The 21757-nt window shown below is 45.0% G+C and overlaps 1 protein-coding gene across 1 annotated transcript; it reads right to left on the bottom strand.

The window, feature by feature from the left end:
- Positions 1-3419: 3419 nt before the first annotated feature.
- LOC123346821 (olfactory receptor 12-like) lies at positions 3420-4367 on the bottom strand. The gene has a single exon (XM_044984274.1). The coding sequence runs from the start codon at positions 4365-4367 to the stop codon at positions 3420-3422; it is 948 nt and encodes a 315-aa protein (XP_044840209.1).
- Between the last annotated feature and the right edge of the window lie 17390 nt (positions 4368-21757).

Genomic DNA, 21757 nt, shown 5'->3' with positions numbered 1-21757 from the left:
GGTGCCTAAGGCATTTCTTGCAAGCGGTGGGGAAGAATTCCCTCCCTCATTGCTTTTAGCCCAGCGGTCCGGGTGCTCATCCAAGAGACCATTGGTTCAAATCCCCCATCTGCTGAAGGGGGCGAAGTGATCTGAACAGGGGTCTGCCACCTCCAATTTAAGGCTCTAACCACTGGGCTATAGGATATTCTCATGTTGGCCCCCTCAATCTTTCCCATTGGTGTAGTCCCACTTTGAATACATAATTAAAGTATCACTGGAGGTGGGGGACCAGATCCAAGGTCTTCTACATTCAGGGCAAGAGCTCTAACCACCATGACATAGAGTCAGTCTCATGCAGTCTTTCTCTCTGCCCCCCCCCACTGCCTATAATTCTTTCTATTCCTCCAAAGTTGAATGGCTTCAACAGGAGAAATTAAGGGAGTTTCACATCTGAATACTTGATAGCTCAGTGGTTTGGCCCCTCACCTGAGAGACAGTAGATTCCTGTTCAGCTTCTTTCTCCCCCTCAGGGGGACATGAGGCTAGAACCAAAGGTGTCCTAACCACTAGGCTAAAGGTTATAAGGGAGTGTAGTGAGGCGGCCTGACTCCCAGCCGCCCCAGAGAGGGAAAAGCCCTTACGGTCGCCAAAGTGGGCGGAGCTGCAGGACCCTGTGCCCGTCCCCCAGAGGTCAAGACGCAGAGCACGAAGTATAAAAGCCCAGCCCCAGGACTCAGAAGCGGCCTGGCCTCCGGAGAGGCCAGACGCTGGTGCCCTAGCTCCCGCTGGGGGGACTCCCGCCTCCTGCGACCGACCCGAGGCCTGGCCGTATGTGTGGAGCCTGGACGCTAACCAGGCACTGGAAAAGCCCCTAGGCCGGCCGGTACAAAGGGACCCCGAGGAGCTGCCCAGTTTACCTCTCGCTCAGTATCCTGAGGAGCCCATGGTGTGGGACGCTGCGGAAGACGCTGCCAAGACACAGGTACCGGTAGAGGGGGAAGTCGGGAGTAGCCCGGAGGCAGCCGACCCTAGTCTGGCTGCAGCACACCCAGAGCCAATGTCAGTGTGTTGCGGCCAGGATCCCCACTGACACAGCAGCAGGCTGCCTGCTGCTGTTAGGGCCCTGGGCTGGGACGCAGAGGAGTGGGCGAGCCTGCGTCCCCCCTGTCACCCCACTCATGGATGGCAGTCTCCCCCTCACCCCGACGCTCAGGCCCAGGAGCCTGGGCTTAAATTACGGAACTGTTTGCTCAGCCCCTGCCTGAGGGTCTGAGCCCTGAACTCTTGTTTGCTGCCCAACCAGGCTAATTCACCAGTGCACTGGACTCATGCGACCTGATTCCCAGCCACCCCAGAGAGGGGCGAACCCCAACAGCGGACATTTACACAGATGTCCTACCATTCCCCTGCTTTTTTATGTGGATCTACGCCTGCTCTGAGCACATCCTTCCAGATCAGGCCCTGCAAGTGAGATAGGCAGAGGAACACCCACTTTCTCCCAGTATGGGAATTGCTCAAGAGGACAGTAGGGGTCCGGATCACCAAGTGAGGCTGCAGCGCGCATGCCCAGAGGCAGAAACATAGACATCTAGGGAATATTTACACCGAGAATTTAGGCACTGGGTGAGTTTAGGGTCCTAAAAGATTCATCAGCTGAGTGGGGGTTTTATGAATACCAGGGGGTGGGTTGGAGAGGCCTCCCTTTCAACCTTCAGTCAAGTGGTTAGTGTAGTGAGCCAGGATGTGGATGAATCCAGTTCAGTTCATCCTTCTGCCTGATGAGGGGAAGGGTTTGCCCAACAGCGTCTTTCTCTTGGATGCCCAAACCGCTGCACAATAGACTCATTCTCACTCCCTTTGTTGCTCAGTGTATACTTAATTATTTCATACAAAATAGAACAGCTTCTACAGGAGAGATTGAGAGACATTCAGCCTATGATATCCCATAGCCCAGAGTTAGGGCACTCACCTAGGAGGCTAGAAAAACAAGTCCAAATACCAACCACACGTCACACAGGGAGAGGAACTAAACTCAGGTTTCCTACATCCCAAGTGAGTGTGTCAACCCATGAGATAAAAGTGATAAGGGAGGCCTCACCTGCCCCCACCCCCATCATTTTGAGTCTGTTTAGGTGTGCTCTGAGATCACCTACCAGATCAATCCCCACGGGCTAGGCAGGTGGTGCAACACCTGCTCTGAGGACCCCATTGGGGCTTAGGGATCAGATAGGCACCCAGACACTTAGACTAATGTGTCTGTGCACATGCTGACTGGCAGAAACTAACGTGTCTTGAGGACTTGAATGTTGGAAAGTCAGGCACCTAGGGATTTTAAAGGCCTACAGGGTTAAGCGACAGGGGTTTTGTGGAGCTCTAGGAATGCAAAAACATACACAAAGATTTGAAGTCTATGGAAATACTTTATTGTTTTTAACATGCTATATTGTCACTTGACAGAGAAATTGCCATGCAGCATCAGCCCTGTGATTCTTCTAGTCCAGGCACTCTTCTCCAGTGGTAGCCAGTATCAGCTGCTTCAGAGAAAGGAAAATTATAGGCTAAACCATGAGGAAAATTTCATCCTAGCCCAGGCAGTCAGTGGTTGGCTCATGTCCTGAAGCATGAAGGTCTCTACAAATGATAAAGCCATTTTAGAATTCTGTTAGTCTCCATGTCTGAATGATCTCCTGAGCCACCGACATGCACAAGGGTTATTAGCGTGTTAACTAGAGAGAGGTGATAGTGACAGAGAGAAAGAGATGGACAGACAGACAAGTTGTACTAGATGTCCACTGTGGAAGCAGGGAAAGAATTAATAAGGATTTGAAGGGGATCTTAATACATGTCAGTCAGTTAGCAAGAGTTAGCCCAGCTGTAACCCTAATGACGTGAGACTTCTAGAAGCAAGGGTAGTGTGAGGCAGAGAGAAAGAACTGTGTACAAAGTTATTACGACCTTGTAACTGATAACCAAATATGCAGGCTTGCTTTTCCTAGGAGTGAGACAAATAAGATAGCAGAATGGCTTATGTATAAACAAAATGTAGTTGTTGCTCTTTATTGTCTGTATTATTGCTAGTTATTGTCTGTAACAAAAGTATAAAGGCTTGCTGTAATTGTTTACCAGTTGAGAGACCTGTCCAGGACTGGGGCGACCCTGTGTCCTATGGCACTCTCTCCCTCCATTGTAATTACTGGAGAAATAATAAAGTATTTGATTTTGCTGCACTCAAACGAAAAAGCGAGAACTGAATTTTTCTCCGACACCACCCACATGTGTCAAAAACTCATTGGTTTATAGCCGGATAAGAAATAAGAAAGAAAAACAATGAAACGGTGTGTCGTAATTTTGAAGTTTTTTCTTGTTGCTCCAATTTTTTGTGCAAATTAAAAAGAATGCTGACACACTGTGTTCTTTCTCTCTGTCGAATGCAAGGTTCATTTCGTCAAGGATTTGTGGCCCATTGTCCTTCTCAAAGCTTCTTTAACTTCCTTGTTCCTAAGGCTGTAGATGAAGGGATTCAACATGGGGATGACAAAGGTGTAAAACACAGATACTGCTCTCCTTGGGTACAGAGCAGATAACCAAGTGGGCTGGGCGTACATGAAAGCAGTGGTCCCATAAAATAAAGTCACAACCAACATGTGGGAGGTGCAGGTGGAGAAGGCTTTGTGCCTGCCCTCAGCAGAACGAATCCGGAGGACGGTGGAGATGATGTAGATGTAGGAGACGAGCACAATCAGGGCAGTGCTCACTATGATGAGGCCACATAAGGTAAACATCACAAGATTATTGAGGTACGTATCACTGCAGGAGAGACTGATCAAGGGAGGGCCATCACAGAAGAAATGATCGATCTCGTTATGCCCACAATAATGCAGCGTAAAGGTGAAGCCTGTTTGCACCATGGCGTTCACACAGCCACAGATATATGACCCTACCACCATCTGAATGCAAACCCACTTAGACATGGTGACGGGATACAGGAACGGGTTGCAGATGGCAGCGTATCGATCATATGCCATCGCTGCCAGGAGGAACCCTTCGGTGGTGAGGAAGAGACAGAAGAGGAAGAATTGGGTGGCACATCCATTATAGGAAATGGCTTTGCTCCCTGATAGGAAGCTTTCAATGGCTTTGGGGCCGATGGTGGAGGTGAAGCAGAGGTCTAAGAGTGACAGGTTCATGAGGAAGAAGTACATGGGGGTGTGAAGGCACGTGTTGACTCTAATGATGAGTACCAGGATGGTGTTTCCCAGCACGGTTACTGTGTAAATCACCAGAAACAAGACAGAGGGGATCATCTGGCATCCTGGACCGTTTCCAAACCCTAGCAGGATAAATTCCATGACTGCTGTGCGGTTCCACTCTCTCACTGGCGCCATGGCTGTTAAATCCTTTGGAAAAGGCATGAGATAAGGATTAAAGAAGAGGCAAATGAAGACGATGCAGTGACGGGCTTCATGAAAAGAGGGAGAATGGTCATGTGGAATAGACCCTGCTCTGGGATTTTGAAAGCAGCCAAAGGGAATTGGGGACTCAACTCCATTACATTTCAATAGGATTTAGTCACCTAGGAGCAGATTTTTGAAGGTATTTCTGTGCCTAGTGGAATTTTCAAAAGCGCCAAGGCACCAAAATCTCATTGATTTCAATGAGTGTTAGACATCTAGATGCTTTTGCAAAATCTCAATAGGCTCCTAGATTCATAGATTCCAAGACCAGAAGGGGCCATTCTGATCAATACCTTTAATCCTAAATGCCTAAATACTATAAATTGATCCTAAATATCTTTAAAAATCAGGGGTCTAACCATTAAACCCTTGTGAAAACTCTAAGCTTTGATATTTCTGTCCCTTAGTTCCCAGTTCTGAAAATGAAGATAATATTATTTCCAAAACTCAGAGGGTGTTGTGATAATAAAATCACTAACATTTTGGAATTGCTCAAATGCTACCATGGCAAGGGATAAAGTACCTTGAGTGATTTTCAAAATGAGCCACACAACTCCCCATTTACTTTTTATAATATTTGTGTCCTTAATTCACTGAAGTTCTATTGAAAATCTCATCATAGATTAAATTTGATGGCAAAGCTGCCTTTCACTTGACTGTAAGCAGATAAGGCCCTCGTAATCCAAGTTAAACAAATTCCTCATAAAATTTGAGTTGTTCTTTTGGAAGGCATCTTTTCTAGACTAGCAGCTAAATTAACCCACTATTCCTTACAGATGTAATACAAAGCACATCTCTTCAGCCAAGTTGGACAATTTCAGACTCTATCCATTCATGTGTGATCCCATTGATTTATAAAAGGATGGGAGAATGAGACTTTGACATCAATAATATCATACAAGAAGATGGGATGACCTTGAAAACTGGAGTAATAGAAATGGGGATGAAATTTAACAGCATAAAGTGCAAAGTCATGAACTTATGGACTAACAACAGGATTTTTGCTATAAGCTGTGGACATATCAGTTGGAAGTGACAGATTAGGAGAAAGACGCAGGTGTACTTGTCAGTCACAGGATAACTATGACCCATCAATATGATGTGGCCATGAAAAAGGCTAATGCAATCCTAGGATGCATCAGGAGAAGTATTTCCAGGAGAGACAGGGAAGTGTAATTACCATTATACAAGGCACAGATGAGACCTCATCTGGAATACTGTGTGCAATTCTGGTCACCCATGTTTAAGAAAGATGAATTCAGACTTGAACAGGTACAGAGAAGGGCTACTAGGATGATCAGAAGAATGCAGAACCTTCTTTACAAAAGGAGACTTAAGAAGGGGGAGGGATAGCTCAGTGGTTTGAGCATTGGCCTGCTAAAGCTAGGGTTATAAATTCAATCCTTGAGGAGGCTCTTAGGGATATGGGGCAAAAATTGGTCATGCTAGTGAAGGCAGGGGGCTGGACTCGACTCAATGACCTTTTGAGGTCCCTTCCAGTTCTAGGAGATTGGTATATCTCCAATTATTACCTTTAAGCTTGACTTGCTTAGCCTAACCAAATGAAGGCTGAGGAGAAATATGATTGCTCTCTATAAATACATCAGGGGGTTAAACATCAGGGAGGGAGAGGATGTCTTTAATGGCCAATATTGGCCTTAGAACAAATGGATATAAACTGACCATCAACAAGTTCAGGCATGAAATTAGATGAAGGTTTCTAACCATCAGAGGAGTGATGTTCTGGAACAGTCTTCCATGGGGAGCAGTGGGGACAAATAACCTAACTTATGAAGGGGATTGTATGATGAGACTTCCTATGATGGCACGTGGCCCATATGCAACTGCTAGTAGCAAGTATCTCCAATAGCTAGAAATGGGACACTAAATGGGGAAGGCTCTAAGTTACTATGGAGAATTCTTTCCCAGGTGTCTGGCTGGTGCATTTCTCCACTTGCTCAAGGTCTAACTGATCTCCATATTTGGCATCAGGAAGGAATTTTCCCCTGGCCAGATTGGCATACCGTGAGGGTTTTCGCCTTCCTCTAGAGCATGAGGTGTGGATTAATAGCAGGGTTGAACTAGAGTAAATGGTGGATTCTCTATAACTTGAAGTCTTTAAATCATGATTTCAGGACTTCAGTAACTCAACTCAAGGTTACAGGTCTATTACAGGAGTGGGTAGGCAAGGTTCTGTGGACTGCGACGTGCAGGAGGTCAGACTAGATGATCACAATGTTTCCTTCTGGCCTTAAAATCTGTGAGTCTGGGTCGGCCTGCGTTCAGTACTATTCAATATTTTGATTAAAGACTTGGATAATAATGTGGGGAGTATGCAGGGGGTTAGACTTGATGACCCTTGCGGTCCTTTTTAAACCTATGATTCTACACCATCCAAGACACATGTCTATCCAGCTTGGATAACATCAAGCTGGATAGCCACCTATCTTGGAGTTCACAAGCACTTTGGAGGAAAGGACTAGAAATCCAAAGGATCTTAACAAATTGGAGAAATGGTCTGAAATGAACAAACTGAAATTCAGTAAAGAAAACTGCAAAGTACTATACTTAGGAAGAAAAACATGAATTGTACAACTACAAAATGAGAAACAGTTGACTAGGTGATGGTACTGATGAAAAGGATCTGGGAGTTATAGTGGATCACAAATTGAATATGAATCAACAATGTGATGCAGTTATGAAAAGGCTAATATCATTCTGGGGTGCTGTAATCGGTTGCGCCGGGGCTCGACCCTCCTGTCGGCAGGAAGGGAGTCACACCGACTCGCTCCTCGTCTCCTCTAACTGGCTGAGCAACAGGAAACAGTATTAGAGCGCTCAGGCCCTTCGATAGATGGGCCTGAGCGGCAGTGTAAAACGACAAGCTCCGGCCCTTGGCTGCAGGGGTTGGGCAGTAAACCGTACAGTGAGCTCAGGCCCTGTGAAGCAGGGGCGAGCAGCAATTAGTCGATGAGCTCCAGCCCTCTGAAGCAGGGGTGAGCAGCAATTACTCACTAAGCTCAAGCCCTCTGAAGCCGGGGTGAGCAGCAATTAGTCAATGAGCTCAGGCCCTGTGCAGCAGGGGTGAGCAGCAAATAGTCATTAAGCTCAGGCCCTGTGCAGCAGGGGTGAGCAGCAAAGAGTCATTAAGCTCAGGCCCTGGGAAGCAGGGGGCTGAGCAGCAAATAGTCAATGAGTTCAACAAGCTCAGGAGCTCAGGAGCTCAGGCCCTTGGAAGCAGGGGCTGAGCAGCAAAAAGTTTATAAGCTCAGGCCCTTGGAAGCAGGGCTGAGCGGCCACAGTCAACAAGCTCAAGCCCTTGGAAGCAGGGGCTGAGCAGCAACAGTCAATAAGCTCAGGCCCTTGGAAGCAGGGGCTGAGCAGCAAATAGTCATTAAGCTCAGGCCCTGGGAAGCAGGGGCTGAACAGCAAACAATGCCCAACAGTAGGCGTATAGGCCCAGGTCCTTACACCTGGGTGAGGGGGAGAACTGCCACCCGTGAGTGGGATGGCAGGGGGGACACAGGCCTGCCCACTCCACTGTGTCCCAGCCCGGGGCCCTAACAGCGGCTATCACCGCAACTGGTCAGTGGGGTCCTGACCGCAACACACTGACATTGGGACCTCTGCCTCTGTAGCCTGACAGGGGTCGGCTACCCCCGGGCTACTTTCCATCTCCCCCTCAGGGCCTACCTCCTCTGTTGCACTGGATCCAGGCCAGTCGAGCTGCATAGGCTCCTCGGGCCCAGGGCTTGGTGGCAGGTCCGGTAGCTCCTCCAGGAAGTCCGGCCAGGCGTGCTCAGGCGGATCCTCCGGGTAACAGCAGGGACGGGGAAGCTCCGGCGGCTCCTCTTCGTACCGGGTGCGGGGGAGTTCCAGCGGCCTCTCTGGGTACCGGTCACGGGGAAGCTCCGGCAGCTCCTCATCGTACTGGGCGCGAGGAAGCTCCGGCCAGTCAGGGTAGCTGCCTTGGGCCCTGGAGGGTTTCCAGTCAGGAGCTCCCGCTGGCACGTCTGCTCTCGGTGGTGGCGGGGCTCTCACTGAGCTCTGGCTGCCAGCTTGTCTACTTCCTGTCCCGCCCCTTGACTTCTGGGGGGTGGGGACAGGTGGTGGTAGCTCCGCCCACTTGGGTGTCTGGGAGGGAGCTCCCTCTGCTGGGCAGGAGGGGAGCCACACCGACTCGCTACAGGTGCATTAACAGGAGTGTCCTATGTAAGACATGGGAGGTAATTATCCCACACTACTTGGCACTGGTGAGGCCTCAGCTGAAGTACTGTGACCAGTTCTGGGTGCCACACTTTAGGAAATTTGTGGACAAATTGGAGAGAGTCCAGATGAGAACAACAAAAACAATGAGAGATTTAGAAAATCTGACCTTTGAGGAAAGGTTAAAAAAACCTAGACACGTTTAGTCTTGAGAAAAGAAGACTGAGGGGGCACCTGATGAGAGTCTTCAAATATGTTAAGGACTGCTATAAAGAGAATTGTGAGCAATTCTTCTCCATGTTCACTGAAGGTAGGACAAGAAGTAAAGTGTTCAATCCGCAGCAAAGGAGACTTAGAAAAAATTTCCTGATATCTAACCTAACTGTAAAGGTAGCTGAGCTCTGGAATAAGCTTCAAGGGGAGGCTGTGGAATTCCTGTCATTAGAAGTTTTTTAAAACAAGTTGTTGTAAGGGAATTCACAAACTGTCACTATAGATATGATAGATAATAATTGGAGATATACCAATCTTCTAGAACTGGAAGGGACCTTGAAAAGTCATTGAGTCCAGCCCCCTGCCTTCACTAGCAGGACCAGTTTTTGCCCCAGATCCCTAAGTAGCCTCCTCAAGGATTGAATTTACAACCCTGGGTTGAGCAGGCCAATGCTCAAACCACTGAGCTATCACCCCTTCTTTTCTGTCAGATGAAAGACAGCTGAGATCTCATGACTGGAATCTAGGGCAACACCTGAAGATGTTCAGGGAATCCTCTGAAGATGCAGAGATGTCTGTGTTTCTCTGATTCCAGTGAAGTGTTAGTTCTGCCTCATGTTAGATTATTGAAGTTGGGATTTTCAGTGATATCCATCTCCTATTTAACTAACTGAATTAGCAATTATCAGACTCTGCTGAGTACTGCAGGTTAATTTTTGGAGGGAAATCTTTCAATGGTCTTCTTGAATTCTCTCATTCCTCCATTTCAGTACTATCCTAAGCACTCCCAGCCCAGCCTGCTCTTCCACTCCCGAAAGAGGTTTGTTGTATTGATGCATTCACTGTTGGGAGAGCAGTAGATAGCCATTTGAGGTGACCTATCTCTGAATCAAGAGGTTAATTACCTTTGTATATTGCACGGTAGAGACGAACTGTCCACTTTTGGTGTGCACACTTCTAAAAGGACATTGAGAAAATGAAAAGGGTGCAGAGAAGAGATACAGAAATGAGTTGAGGTTTTACAATGAACTAACAAAGGAGATCAATCTATTTAAATTATTCAAGAGATGGTTTAGACATGATTTGATCATGGTCTATAAATGCCTGATAGAAGATATTAGCTTTTTTAGACACATCACCACAATTGGAGCTCATGAACATACAGTTGCCCTCAATTTATGTACAAAAATTGGAGTCGGTGCAGAAAATAACCACAAATTATTTGAGTGGCGGAGAAAATACCTTACAGTGAGAGAATTAAAGAGCTCAATCAGTTTAGCATCTCAAAACAGAGATCAGGAGATGATCATAGAAGCATTGAAATGTAGGGCTGGAAGGGACCTCAAAAGGTCATTTAATCCATTCCCCTACACAGAGAAAGGACCAAGTATATGTAGACCATCCCTGAGAGGTATTTGCCTAACCTGTTCTTCAAAAAACCTCCAATGACAGAGATTCCACAACCTCCCTTCAAAGCCTATTCCAGTGCTTAACTAGTCTTATAGTTGGAAGTTTTTCCTAATATCTAACCTAAATCTCCCTTACTGCAGATTAAGATCATTTCTTCTTTTCCTGTCCTCAATGGACATGGAGAACAATTGATCTCTGTCTTCTTTATAATAGCCCTTAATATATTTGAAGATGGTTATCAGGTCCCCCACCCTCAGGCTTCTTTTCTCAAGACTGAACATGCCTGGGTTTTTTAACCTTCCTCATAGGCCAGGTTTTCTAAACCTTTGATCAATTTTGTGGTCTCTCCTGTACTCTCTCCAATTTGTCCACATCTTTCTTAAAGTGTGGCACCCAGAACTGACCTAGTACTTCATCTGAGTCCTCAACAATGCCTGGTAGAGCGGGACATTTATCTCTTGTGTCTTACATACAACATTCCTGTCAATACACCCCAGAATGATATTAGCCTTTTTCACAGCTGTATCTCGTTGTTGGCTCATATTCAATTTGTGATCCAGTATAACCCCCAGATCCTTTTCAGCAGTACTACCACCTAGCCAGTTGCTTCCCATTTTGTAATTGTGCAATTGATTTTTTTCCTCTGAAGTATAGTACTTTGTACTTTTCTTTACTGAATAATACCAAACCCAGGACAGACCTCTTCAGGATCCCACTAGATATGTTCCCCCATTTTGACACCAAACCACCGATAGCTACTCTTTGAGTACAGTCTTTCAGTATTGTATCCAACTTATAGTAATTTCATCTAGACCACATTTCCATACTTTGCTTAAGACAATGGAACATTCAAGAAATATAATTTCTACAGCTTTGCCGCTATCCACTAGGTCAATGATCCTGTCAAAGAAGGAAATGAGTTTGAATTGGCATGATTTGTTCTTCACAAATCCATGTTGGTTACAACTTGTTACCCTGTTATCCTCCAGCGGCTTACATATTGATTGTTTAATAATTTGTTCCAGTAGCTTTCCAGGTACCAAAGTTCTGACTGATCTAAAATTCCATGGGTCCTCTTTCATCCTCTTTTTTTGAAAGACAGGAACTATGCGTTCCCTTCTCTAGTCCTCTGGGACCTCACCCATCCTCCATGAGTTCTCAAAGATAATCACTAATGGTTCTAAGAGTGCTTCATTTAGTTCCTTAAGTACCCTAGGATGAATTTCATCAGGCCCTGTTGAGTTGGATACATTTAACTTATCTAAATATTCCTTGACCTGTTCTTTCCTTATTTTGGCTTGTGTTCCTTCCCCCTTGCAGTTAGTATGAATTGTGTTAAACAACTGGTCACCATGAAGCTTTTTAGTGAAGACTGAAGGAAAATGGCCGTTAAAAACCTCAGCCTTCTTAATATTCTCAGTTATTGGCTCACCTTTCCTATTAAGTAGAGGACCTAAACTTTCCTTTGTCCTTCTCTTACTCCTAACATAGTATTAGAGAACCTCTTCTTAGTGCCTTTTATGTCCCTTACTAGGTGTAACACATTTTGTGCCTTAGCCTTTCTGATTTTGTCTCTCATGCTTGTGCTGTCCTTTTGTACTCATCCTTAGCAATCTATGTTTCCACTTTTTTTTATTCCTTTTTCATTTTCACAACATTAAAAACTCCTGATGGAGCCATATTGGCCTCTGACTATTCTTCCTATCTTTCTTCCACATCAGGATAGTTTGCTGTAGCACCTTTAAAACTGTATCTTTGAGAAACTGCCAACTCTCATGAACTCCTTTTTCCCTTACATTTTCTTCTCATGGGACCTTACCTACCCATTTCTTTGAGTTTTGAAGTACATTGCCCTTAATCTGCTGCTCTCACTCCTTCCTTTCCTTTAAATTATTAAATTTATCATTTCATGATCACTTTCACTCAAATTACCTTCAGCCTTCAGATTCTCAACCAATTCCTTCTTGTTAGTCCTAATCAAGTCTGAAATGGCTTTTCCTCTGGTTACTTCCTCCACCTTCTGAAACAAAAGTGGTCCCCCAAACATTCCAAGAACATGTTGACTATTTTGTGTTTTGTCATGTTACTTTTCCAAAGGATGTCTTGGTAGTTAAAGTCCCCCATTATTATCAGGTCTTATGTTCTGGATATTTTTGCTATTTGTTCTAGAGAGTTCACATCCATCTCCTCTTCCTGATTTCATGATCTATAGCAGACCCCTACCATGACATCACCCCTGTATTTTCACCCTTTTATCTTCACCCAGGGACTTTCAACTGATCTGCCTCTCACCTTCTGGACAGCAGAACAAATCTATGAATCTACAAATCTGTGTGGTCTCCTTAAGGCATAAAATTATTTAATTTAGGTCTGATTTAAAAATCTGATAAATTATTTGTGTAGGAGATTCAACCAGACACACTGAAACACATTCACACACATACTGCCTCCGCCCAATACTTTGCTGTTACAAAATGCTTATTAGCATGCTTATTAGCATAGTAGCATGTATCCCTGCTGGCAAAAATGGAAAACTAAAAGGATAAAGATTGCATTCTTAAGAAAGTCCTTTGAACTTCGTGTCTCTTATTTGCCATTGATGGTGATTGTCTCGGCTCTGATGCCTCTTTCGCTAGACGGCAGGAGAATGGTGACTCACCAGTCTGTGAAAATTATTTCAAGTTGAGGATGCTGTTGGGTTCCTTCACCCCAGCACAGGAGATGAAGAAATGCCTTTTCATCCAGTCCCATGACTTCTGGAGATAAAGATACAATAGCATAAACTGATGACCCGTCTCTGACAAGGCTTCTTAAAGTCGCATGGCTTTTTCTCTCCCTCCCATAACTCCACCCAGGGGCCTCAGGACAAATCAGAATAGAGCGGTCTCCCTAGAATTAATTGGCATTTCAACCAACAGAGAGAGATTCAGACATTGTAATCAAAATCAGGATGGTGGGAGAAGATATCTCCATTTTGGAGAAGTCATCTGAAAACCCAGCAGCCTCAGCACTGTATAATTGAACATTGCTGAGTGTATATTTCCAAACAAGGAGATATGTATTAGAAGTGGCTTTTATTTTCCCCCTACGAAATCCAACAGGATTTCTTAAAGTATCTTAAAGTAAGGAGTTATACTTTAAACGTATGTCTTTCTTGTATATATGGAACAGATAAGGCATTGTAACCTATATTGGGAGTGGAAGGGGGTGGTTTTCTGATTGACATAATGTTTAGAATCAGCTCCATTGACTCCAGTGGAGTTACTCCTGTTTTACATCAGGGTAAGTGAGAGGCAGATCAGACCCTCAGTCTGTAGCCAGACCCTGGAAAGTTCTCTGAGTGTGTTTCAAATTAGACTGATTAGATTTGATTGGGCTAGCAGGCCAAATGGTATTTTTGTCTACTCCCTGAAATGATTAATTTAACTCTGAGAGTCGGATGTTGGGTGTGACTACCTGTACTTCTCTGTTTAACATTTCCCTGAGAGGTGTGAGTGTATCCCACAATGCATAGTGAAAATGTCCCCTGAGATAGCATGCTGGAAGGTGGGGAAAAGGACAATGGGATTGTAGTGGGGTGGTTACCCGCTTCTGCCCTTCGGTGCTTAAAGCAGCCCTGGAGAGAGCTGCAGCTCTAAAAGCTGGGCTGACTGGGGAAGCAGCCACAGCTGGGCCACGCCCCAATCAGGCCACAGCTGGTCCCTATAAGAGGCTGTGAGCCAGAAGCCCAAAAAATCTCCCTCTGCCTGTAGAGGGAGAAGGGCCTGGCTTCAGGGAGCTAGAGATAGGGTACCTGAGTGAAGCAGGGCTGGGTAAAGGCAGAGGAGCCGGGGAGCTCGTGCCTGGAAAGCCCCAGGCTGTGGCCTAGCATAAGGCCAATAGGTGCTGGGGTGCAGAGGGCAGGCCAGAGATAGGCCAAGGCAGCAGGTCCAAACGCAACCTTGCCAGTGATGAGTAGGCTGATAATGCAGTCTGCCCCAGGGCATGGGGGCTAGACAATATGACTGGCAATAGCCATATACTGAGGCGAGGTGGGGATAGAGAGTGGAGGTTCCCCTGGGAGTGGGAAACCCAAAGAGAAAGTGGTTACTGCCAGGGGGCAGCACCCCATGTAAAAGGGCTTCGCGTCCAGGGAGGGACCTGGGGGCCAGAGGACAGGTGGATCACCGGCCTGCAGAGGGCGCTCTGGAGCTGGAACGAGCTAATTCCTAGAACAGACCAGCAGGAGGTGCTGCAGGGGTGAGTCCGCACATCTACAGGGATACCTAACCTTACCCAGATGGGCACACATCTTTGGCCAATAATACCTGATGCTATGTGAATGCACACTGCTGAATTTGTTCTGTCAGTAGTGGAAGTGGCTGGAAACTCAAATTCCCGTTCTGTGGGATATTCTGAAATTTCAAAAAGAAAAAAGTTATATTGAAGAAAAAAAATTAATTTCCCACAGACCAGGAATTCCCAAATTTTGTTTAGAATATTTTGTTTTGACTTTTCAAAATGTTTCCACCTCTTCACAAACTGCTCAAAGGCCCAGCAACCTGCCAGGCAGCAAAGTGGGACAGTCTGGGGGCCTGGAAGCCCCATATCTTGGTTTTACAAGCACTTAGGTGCCTTATTTCCATTGAAATCAGTGGAAGTGAGGCACATTTGTAAATCCCACTTGGTCTAAAAATATGTCCCCAAATCTATTGAGGACTGTGAAGCACTCGGATACTGAAGTGTTGAGAGCGAGATAAGCACTTAGAGTAGATCTGATCTAAAATTTACGTTTGGAACAATTTTTTCTTCAAATAAAATGCTGTTTTGTTGAAATTGAAACTTTCCACGGGAAAGTGTCTATTTCTTCAAAATTTCCTTGAAAAAAAGGAAATGAATTTTTGTGACAAGATTTGCTAAGCATTTCAACAAAAGGTCCGTTTCAACCTTATTGGAATGTGATGTTGTGATTTTTCATTTCAAAAGAAACTTTCTGTTTCAAAATTTATTGTATTTTAGCAAATACAATATAAAATTTAAAAAATGCAGATTTTTATCCTAATGGAATATTTTTATTGACCCAAAAAGAAGTTTTTATCCAAAAAATTGCTTTGTGGGAAATTTTGAGATTTTGGTTTTGTTCCAGTTTGGGGCCCGATACTCGGATGGTGTAAATTGAGAACTACTATGGAAATCTAGGCTGCAACTCCACTGGCCAACTCTATATTTCAATCTAACCCACTTTAAACTAAGTGATAAATAAGGCCTCATATGCTCATTTGAACTAATCGAAAACTGGTAAATATTTTTTTCATGAAAACTCCTGAGAATGTGAAATACTGTACAAGTATCAGAAAGCACTTTTTTCATTAATTCACCATTTTTTCACAAAAAATGTGTATTGAAAATTTTATTTTCAGTTTTTCATTTTTTGGTTTCCTCTCTTTTTCCTTACTTTCCCCTCTCCCCCCGCCATTGCTTCATTTTCCATTTTTGCCACTGAACAAAAGAAAGGAAAGGAGAAAGGGGGAGGAAAAGTTAAAAAAAACTGAAAAGCAAAATGTTACATTGTGACACAAAAAGGGATGATATGTCACACATCAATGAGGTCATGGTGTTCGCCCTCTGCAATGTCATCATAGCTGTCACTGTGGTGTCACCTCCTATGCCTTCATCCCCTCCACCATTCTCAAGACCTGCTCTGCAGTAGGTAGGTATAAAACCACCTTCACCTGTGCCTCCCACATGATGGCCATGAGTCTATTCTATGGGACAACCTTCTTCATCTATGCCCAGCCAGTCATTATATCCGTTCCCAACTAGAGCAAAATGGTGTCCATATTCTATACCCTGGTGATCCCCATGCTAAACCCTCTCATCTATAGCTTCAGGAACAAGGATGTGAAAGAGGATCTCTGGAGTATGATGGGGAACAAGAAGCGTTGTTGTTTTTAAATTAACTGAACAGAGTCCTGGGTCCAGTGGGGGTGCACACCATCCTGTTCTGGAGCAGAGCAGGTCTAAGGATGGGAGTTCAGTCTAGTATACCAGCTGAAGGTGTGACCCTTAGGCTTTAAGGCGTCCATTCCATCTCTGCTATATATCAGAAAGGAAAAAAATATTCCTGTCCATCATTTGCTAATCGCCTTGTGCTCTAAAACATGTTGGTCGATAGAGCCTAAATACACTAGTTTGATTCAGTTCAGGTGCTCTTCCCACCTCCCAACATATTTCTTACCATCTCGATAAGCCATTGACATTTATTACATCCTCAGTTAAGGATGTACTGAGATGAAGTGGATTTCACTTACTCCCCATTTAAACTTTTTTTCTGTTTTATTATTTTGCTGTTTCTTGCGCTTGGGAAAGTTGGCCAGCTCTGGCTAATTCCTTATGTTATATGTGTGGATGGTCTAAAATTTTCTGCTGAAACTTCTTTTAAAGAGAAAATACGATTTTTCAAGTAAATAAAAATTTTCAGTAAAGTTTCTCCTTTCTGTACAAAATTTGTCTTGAAAAAACTGAACACCTGAAACCATAATTTTTTTGATTTTCTGTTGACAAGTGAAATATTGCAGCCAAAAAGTGAAATGTTTCATCCAAAAATTGAGGTCTTTTAATTCTGAAATGCCACCGCTGTGCCTTGTGGGAGTTATGGTTCAGGTGCCTCATGTCCCAGTTATGCTCTGTGATCAGGTCCCCAACTGGACTTCATTTTCCATAATGTATCACAGCCATGTGACTTGCATGATGTACCACCTTCACTCACCAGGACCTGATCCTGCATGGTAGTGAGGCTGGGATTCTCAAAGGAGGCTGAGGGAGTTAGGCACCTGCTTCCCTTGGAAATTCAATGGGAACTGGACACCTAACTCCTATAGGAAATCTCCTTAAATCTCAGTAACTTAAGAGTTCTCAGAGGGAGTTGGGAGCCTTTAAAGGCAATTCCCAGCACCTTGTAGGATTAAGTCCTATACAATCATGGTGTTTTCAGTTACTCAGGCTGGGACTCTCAAAGGAACCTAAAGGAGTTGGGCACCTGACTTTCACTGAAATTCAGTAGGGCCCCAGCACAACAAATGAAAAATCAGCTTGTCCAACCAAGTATGATTCAGGGGAAGAAGAGTTTCATTTCAAAGCAGAAGCAATGCCTCTTCCAAGAATAAGGCATCAATGTCACTTTGCTGATTTACACCAGATGGGGATCTGTCCCCATTGACCCCAGTTGGGCAATGCTGAGCATTTGATCCCATTGATTCCAACAGAGACGTGCAGATTTACACCAGCTGGAGATCTGGCCCCATTGACTCTGATAGAGCAATGTTGATTTATATCAGCTGGGGGTCTGTCCCAATGACTCCAACAGAGCTACATTGATTTATGCCAGCTGGGGGTCTGACTTAAGAACTTTATACAGCAACAAACTCATAAAGAAGGCCAACAGAGTATAGTTTTGAGAGTTTCTGAACATTACCCGTAGCTCTGAGGAAATTGAACTATGAGATGAATTGTGTTTTCTACCCACCTTCCCATATTAGCAGAGGAGCATGGTGGGGATGCTTTGGAAGGGCTGGTTCAGGAACATCTAGGCACCCCTTGCAAACAGGGGCAGCTCTATGTTTTTTTCCGCCCCAAGCACGGCAGGCAGGCAGGCAGCAGGTGGTTTGCTGGTCACGTGGATTCGGCGGCATGCCTGAAGGAGGTCTGCCGGTGCTGTGCCATCGGCATCCTCCCTGAATTTCTGCCAAAGCCACAGGACTGGTGGACCTCTGGCAGGCATGCTACCACGGCAACCGGCACGCTAGCCCCCCATGGCTTGCAGCCCCAGGCACGCGCTTGGTGCGCTGGTACCTGAAGCAGCTCCTGCTTCCAAAGTTATTTTGTTTGAACATCCCCAGTCCATATTGCAAAAGAGAGAGTGGTGTTAATCTTCCTTGCTCTGACCACAACCTAAGCTCCACCCATTCACAGTTCAAACTAAAATGTCATTCACAAGAGACTGCCCTCTTCTTGCTTGCTTGATTTGATCAGCAGGAAAATAGTTAATGTCGTTGACATTTATAGCATCACCATTAAGTTTCAGGATGAACAACTTACTGGCCAAAAACTGGGTTTGCGACAAAACAAACATTTCCCTCCAAAATCTCCTTCCTACAAAAAATGTTTTAGTTTCCATCTGAAAACTGGAAAACTGAACGTTTTCATCCCCCTTAACTCTTCAGCCTGGGCTGTCTCTCATGATGCTTTCCTAGTGACAAGCAGCTGTTATCACTCCAGCTGCCGTTATCACTCAGCCACCAACGTACACAGAGTCACCCAAGTAAGTTGCATGAATGCTCTCTAAGCCACTCATGAACTATATAGAGGGATACACCAGCAAATACCCCCAGCCCCCAGTCTTGCACCCCAGAAATGCACCATCTTACACTGCTCTAGACTTTCTCTTCAAGCTCATTAATTAGTTTGCCACTTTGTCAAAGGATAGTGGACATGCACCAGCCTTTGTAATCTGAGCAAATTCCCCAAGCACTTTAGACAAACTCACTGGTAAAGATAAAACATTCAAATAAGTTTAACTTCAGAAAGACATAAGGCATAAAGGTTAGAGATAGTTACCTAAGAAAATAAAAAGTAAACACACATTCTAAATCCTAAACTCTATTAGACTAAGCAAGATTTGGATTATACAGCTTTTCTCACCCCACTGGATGTCACAGGCAGGCTACAGTTCTTAATACACAGATTGAATTTCCTTCTCAGCTTGGGACCAATCTCCTCAGTTCAAAGTGTAAGCAGAGTCAGGATGAGCCCCACCCTGACATCTGGTGGTAAATTATGGGGAGTGCGGAAAGAAGTTTTGGTTATTTGCATTGGCACTCCCACCCCACTTAGCATACCGCAAAGCAGCATGGGATGGTTATTTTCACAGCTGTGGGACCCCCAATTTCGTTGTTATTGGGGCAGGAGCAATAAAATGTTGTCATCCCGATTAAGTAAATGAGGAACTACAAAACTGTCTTATGATAGAGGGTTTCATTGTCAACTAAATAGCACTTGCTAGACAAGGGACATGGCTTCCAAAACCCAGTCAAGGGAGAGAGGCTGGGGACAGATATCTGTACTTGGTGGTGCAGGCTCTTTGTGTGAGCCAGAAGCACCAGTTCCACCTCTGCCTCTCTCCACTGTGGAATGTCAGAGTTAATGTTTGATTCCCTTAAGAGTCTAGATACAGGTTACTGAGCTGAACGCACTGGGGCTCTCCTACTATGAGTTGGAATCACTGAAGAGCTGGACTTGCTGAGCTGAGAGCACTGAGTACTGTGCTAATGAGTGGGAGAGCCTGAAGCAATACCGTGGAGCAGAGCAGCTGGCAGAGTGGAGTGGAGCAGTTTGTGCAGCCACTGGGTGAGTGGAGCCAAGCAGCTCGTGAGGATGGCTGTAGTGGATCACAGGACAGCTGGTGGACCAGAGCAGCTGGCAGATCGGAGCAGCCCACAGAGCAAGCGGAGCTGAGCTGTTTGCAGGGACGACTAGTGGAAGCAGAACCCCATGAAGAGGCAGGGCAGTTGGCCCCGAACCAGGCCCCTTTCTACCCAGGCTGGGGGGGGAACCTCTGCAGAGAGACTCTTGAACTCTGGGGCTGCACTGACCCGGGACAGAGACTTTTGGATTGTGGGACTTTTGGGACTGTGGGTGATTTGGGGGTTGCTGGACTCAGAAAGAAGGACACGGCCCAATTTTCTGGGGTGGGTCTTTGCTCACGGTTTGACCTATGAACTCTAGCTGAGGTATTTTCCCAATTTAATGCTTGTTGTTTCTCATGTTATTAAACCTTTTCTACTACACCAAGAGTCTGTGCTTGCGAGAGGGGAATTATTGCCTCCTCGAGGCGCCCAGGGGTGTGTGTAAGATTTTCCCAGGTCACTGGGTGGGGGCTCGAGCTGGTTTTGCATTATGTTGTGGGGAAGGGACCCCTATGTATTGAACCCGGCACTTGCTGCTATTGTTTCGGCCTGGCAGAAGGGTTACAAAAGTCTTTGTCTTCCCAGCATTCTTGTTACCTTCAGCATAGGTGGGGGAGGAGAGTGGTGGTCTCAGGATGCCACTGTCCCTTATTTTATACTCTCAATTCATCTCATGTCCCAGAGAAGATCCAGGCCTAGGCATGTCCTGGTGGGCGGTTGCACAACTGAGTCATAAAGTTGAGCAATCCCCATTGTGTGATGCTTGCGCAACTGTGTCTTACAGAATTGTAAACCTCTTGTTTACAATTACCCTTCTAGTCAATGGCTTGTGATGGTCGCTTAATGCCTGTTTGGATGTGGGTCACCTCCTTTGTTGCCACCGGATAGCTAGCTGTGGACATCTCCCAGACACACAACATATTTCATATCAACCATATAGCAGAATATCATAATTCCATATACAATGATGATACAGATATTTTGACAGAACAATGAGTTTCAACATATCATGACCTTTCATTGGATATCTTACATGGCATCCTTTGTACAAAATATCATAGTCATATATAGTTATCAGTGTGGGGGTTACAGGGTGCTATTTTAAGGTACAGTGCATCACAAAGGCAAGCAATGATAAACTTAAAGGGAGGGGAGTTCATAGATACCTATATTCCAAGGCCAGAAGGGACCATTGTGATCATCTAGTCTGATCTCTGGTATAACACAGGCCACAGAACTTCCCCACAATAATCCTAGAGTAGATCTTTTAGAAAAACATCCAGTCTTGATTTAAAAATTGTCAGCGATGGAAAATGCATCACTTTAGGTAAATTGTTCCAATGGTCAATTATTCTCACTGTTAAAAATGTGCATCTTATTTCTAGTCTGAATTTGTCTAGCTTCAACTTCCACTCAGTGGATCACATCGTACCTTTCTCTGCGTCACACCTTAACCTTCTCTTTGTTAGACTCCAAGAGCTCAATCTATTTAGCTTATCACTATAAGGCAGGTTTTCTAATCCTTTAGCCATTCTTGTGGCTCTTCTTTGAACCCTCTCCCATTTCTCACCATCCTTCTTCAATGGTGGACACCAGAACTGGTCACAGTATTCCAGCAGCAGTTGCACCAATGCCATATACAGAGGTAAAGTAACCTCTCTACTCCTACTCGAGATTCCCCTGCTTGTGCATCCCTGGCTTACATTAGCCCTTTTGCCTATAGCATTGCACTGGGAGCTAATGTTCAGCTGATTACCCCCCTGCCTGCCCCCTGTGCCCCCAAAATCTTTTTCAAAGTCAATGCTTCCCAAGACAGAGCCCCCAGCCTGTAAGCATGGCCTACATTGTTTCTTCTGAGATGTACACATTGACATTTAGCCATATTAAAACACAAAAGTTCTTCCACATTTGTTCATCAGTTTCTTGGAAGATATTTGCATCCAATTTGTAAACAGGCTGAGAGTAATTGTCTATCTCTGGGATTTTCAATGGAGCCCAAGGGAGTTGAGTGGCCAAATCCCATTGGAATTCATTTGCCTATGATCCCAA

The sequence above is a fragment of the Mauremys mutica genome, chromosome 12 (assembly GCF_020497125.1).
Source record: "Mauremys mutica isolate MM-2020 ecotype Southern chromosome 12, ASM2049712v1, whole genome shotgun sequence".
Taxonomy (NCBI): Eukaryota; Metazoa; Chordata; order Testudines; family Geoemydidae; genus Mauremys; species Mauremys mutica.
Note: the sequence above shows the minus strand (reverse complement) of the source record. Positions and strands in the feature narration are given on the sequence as shown.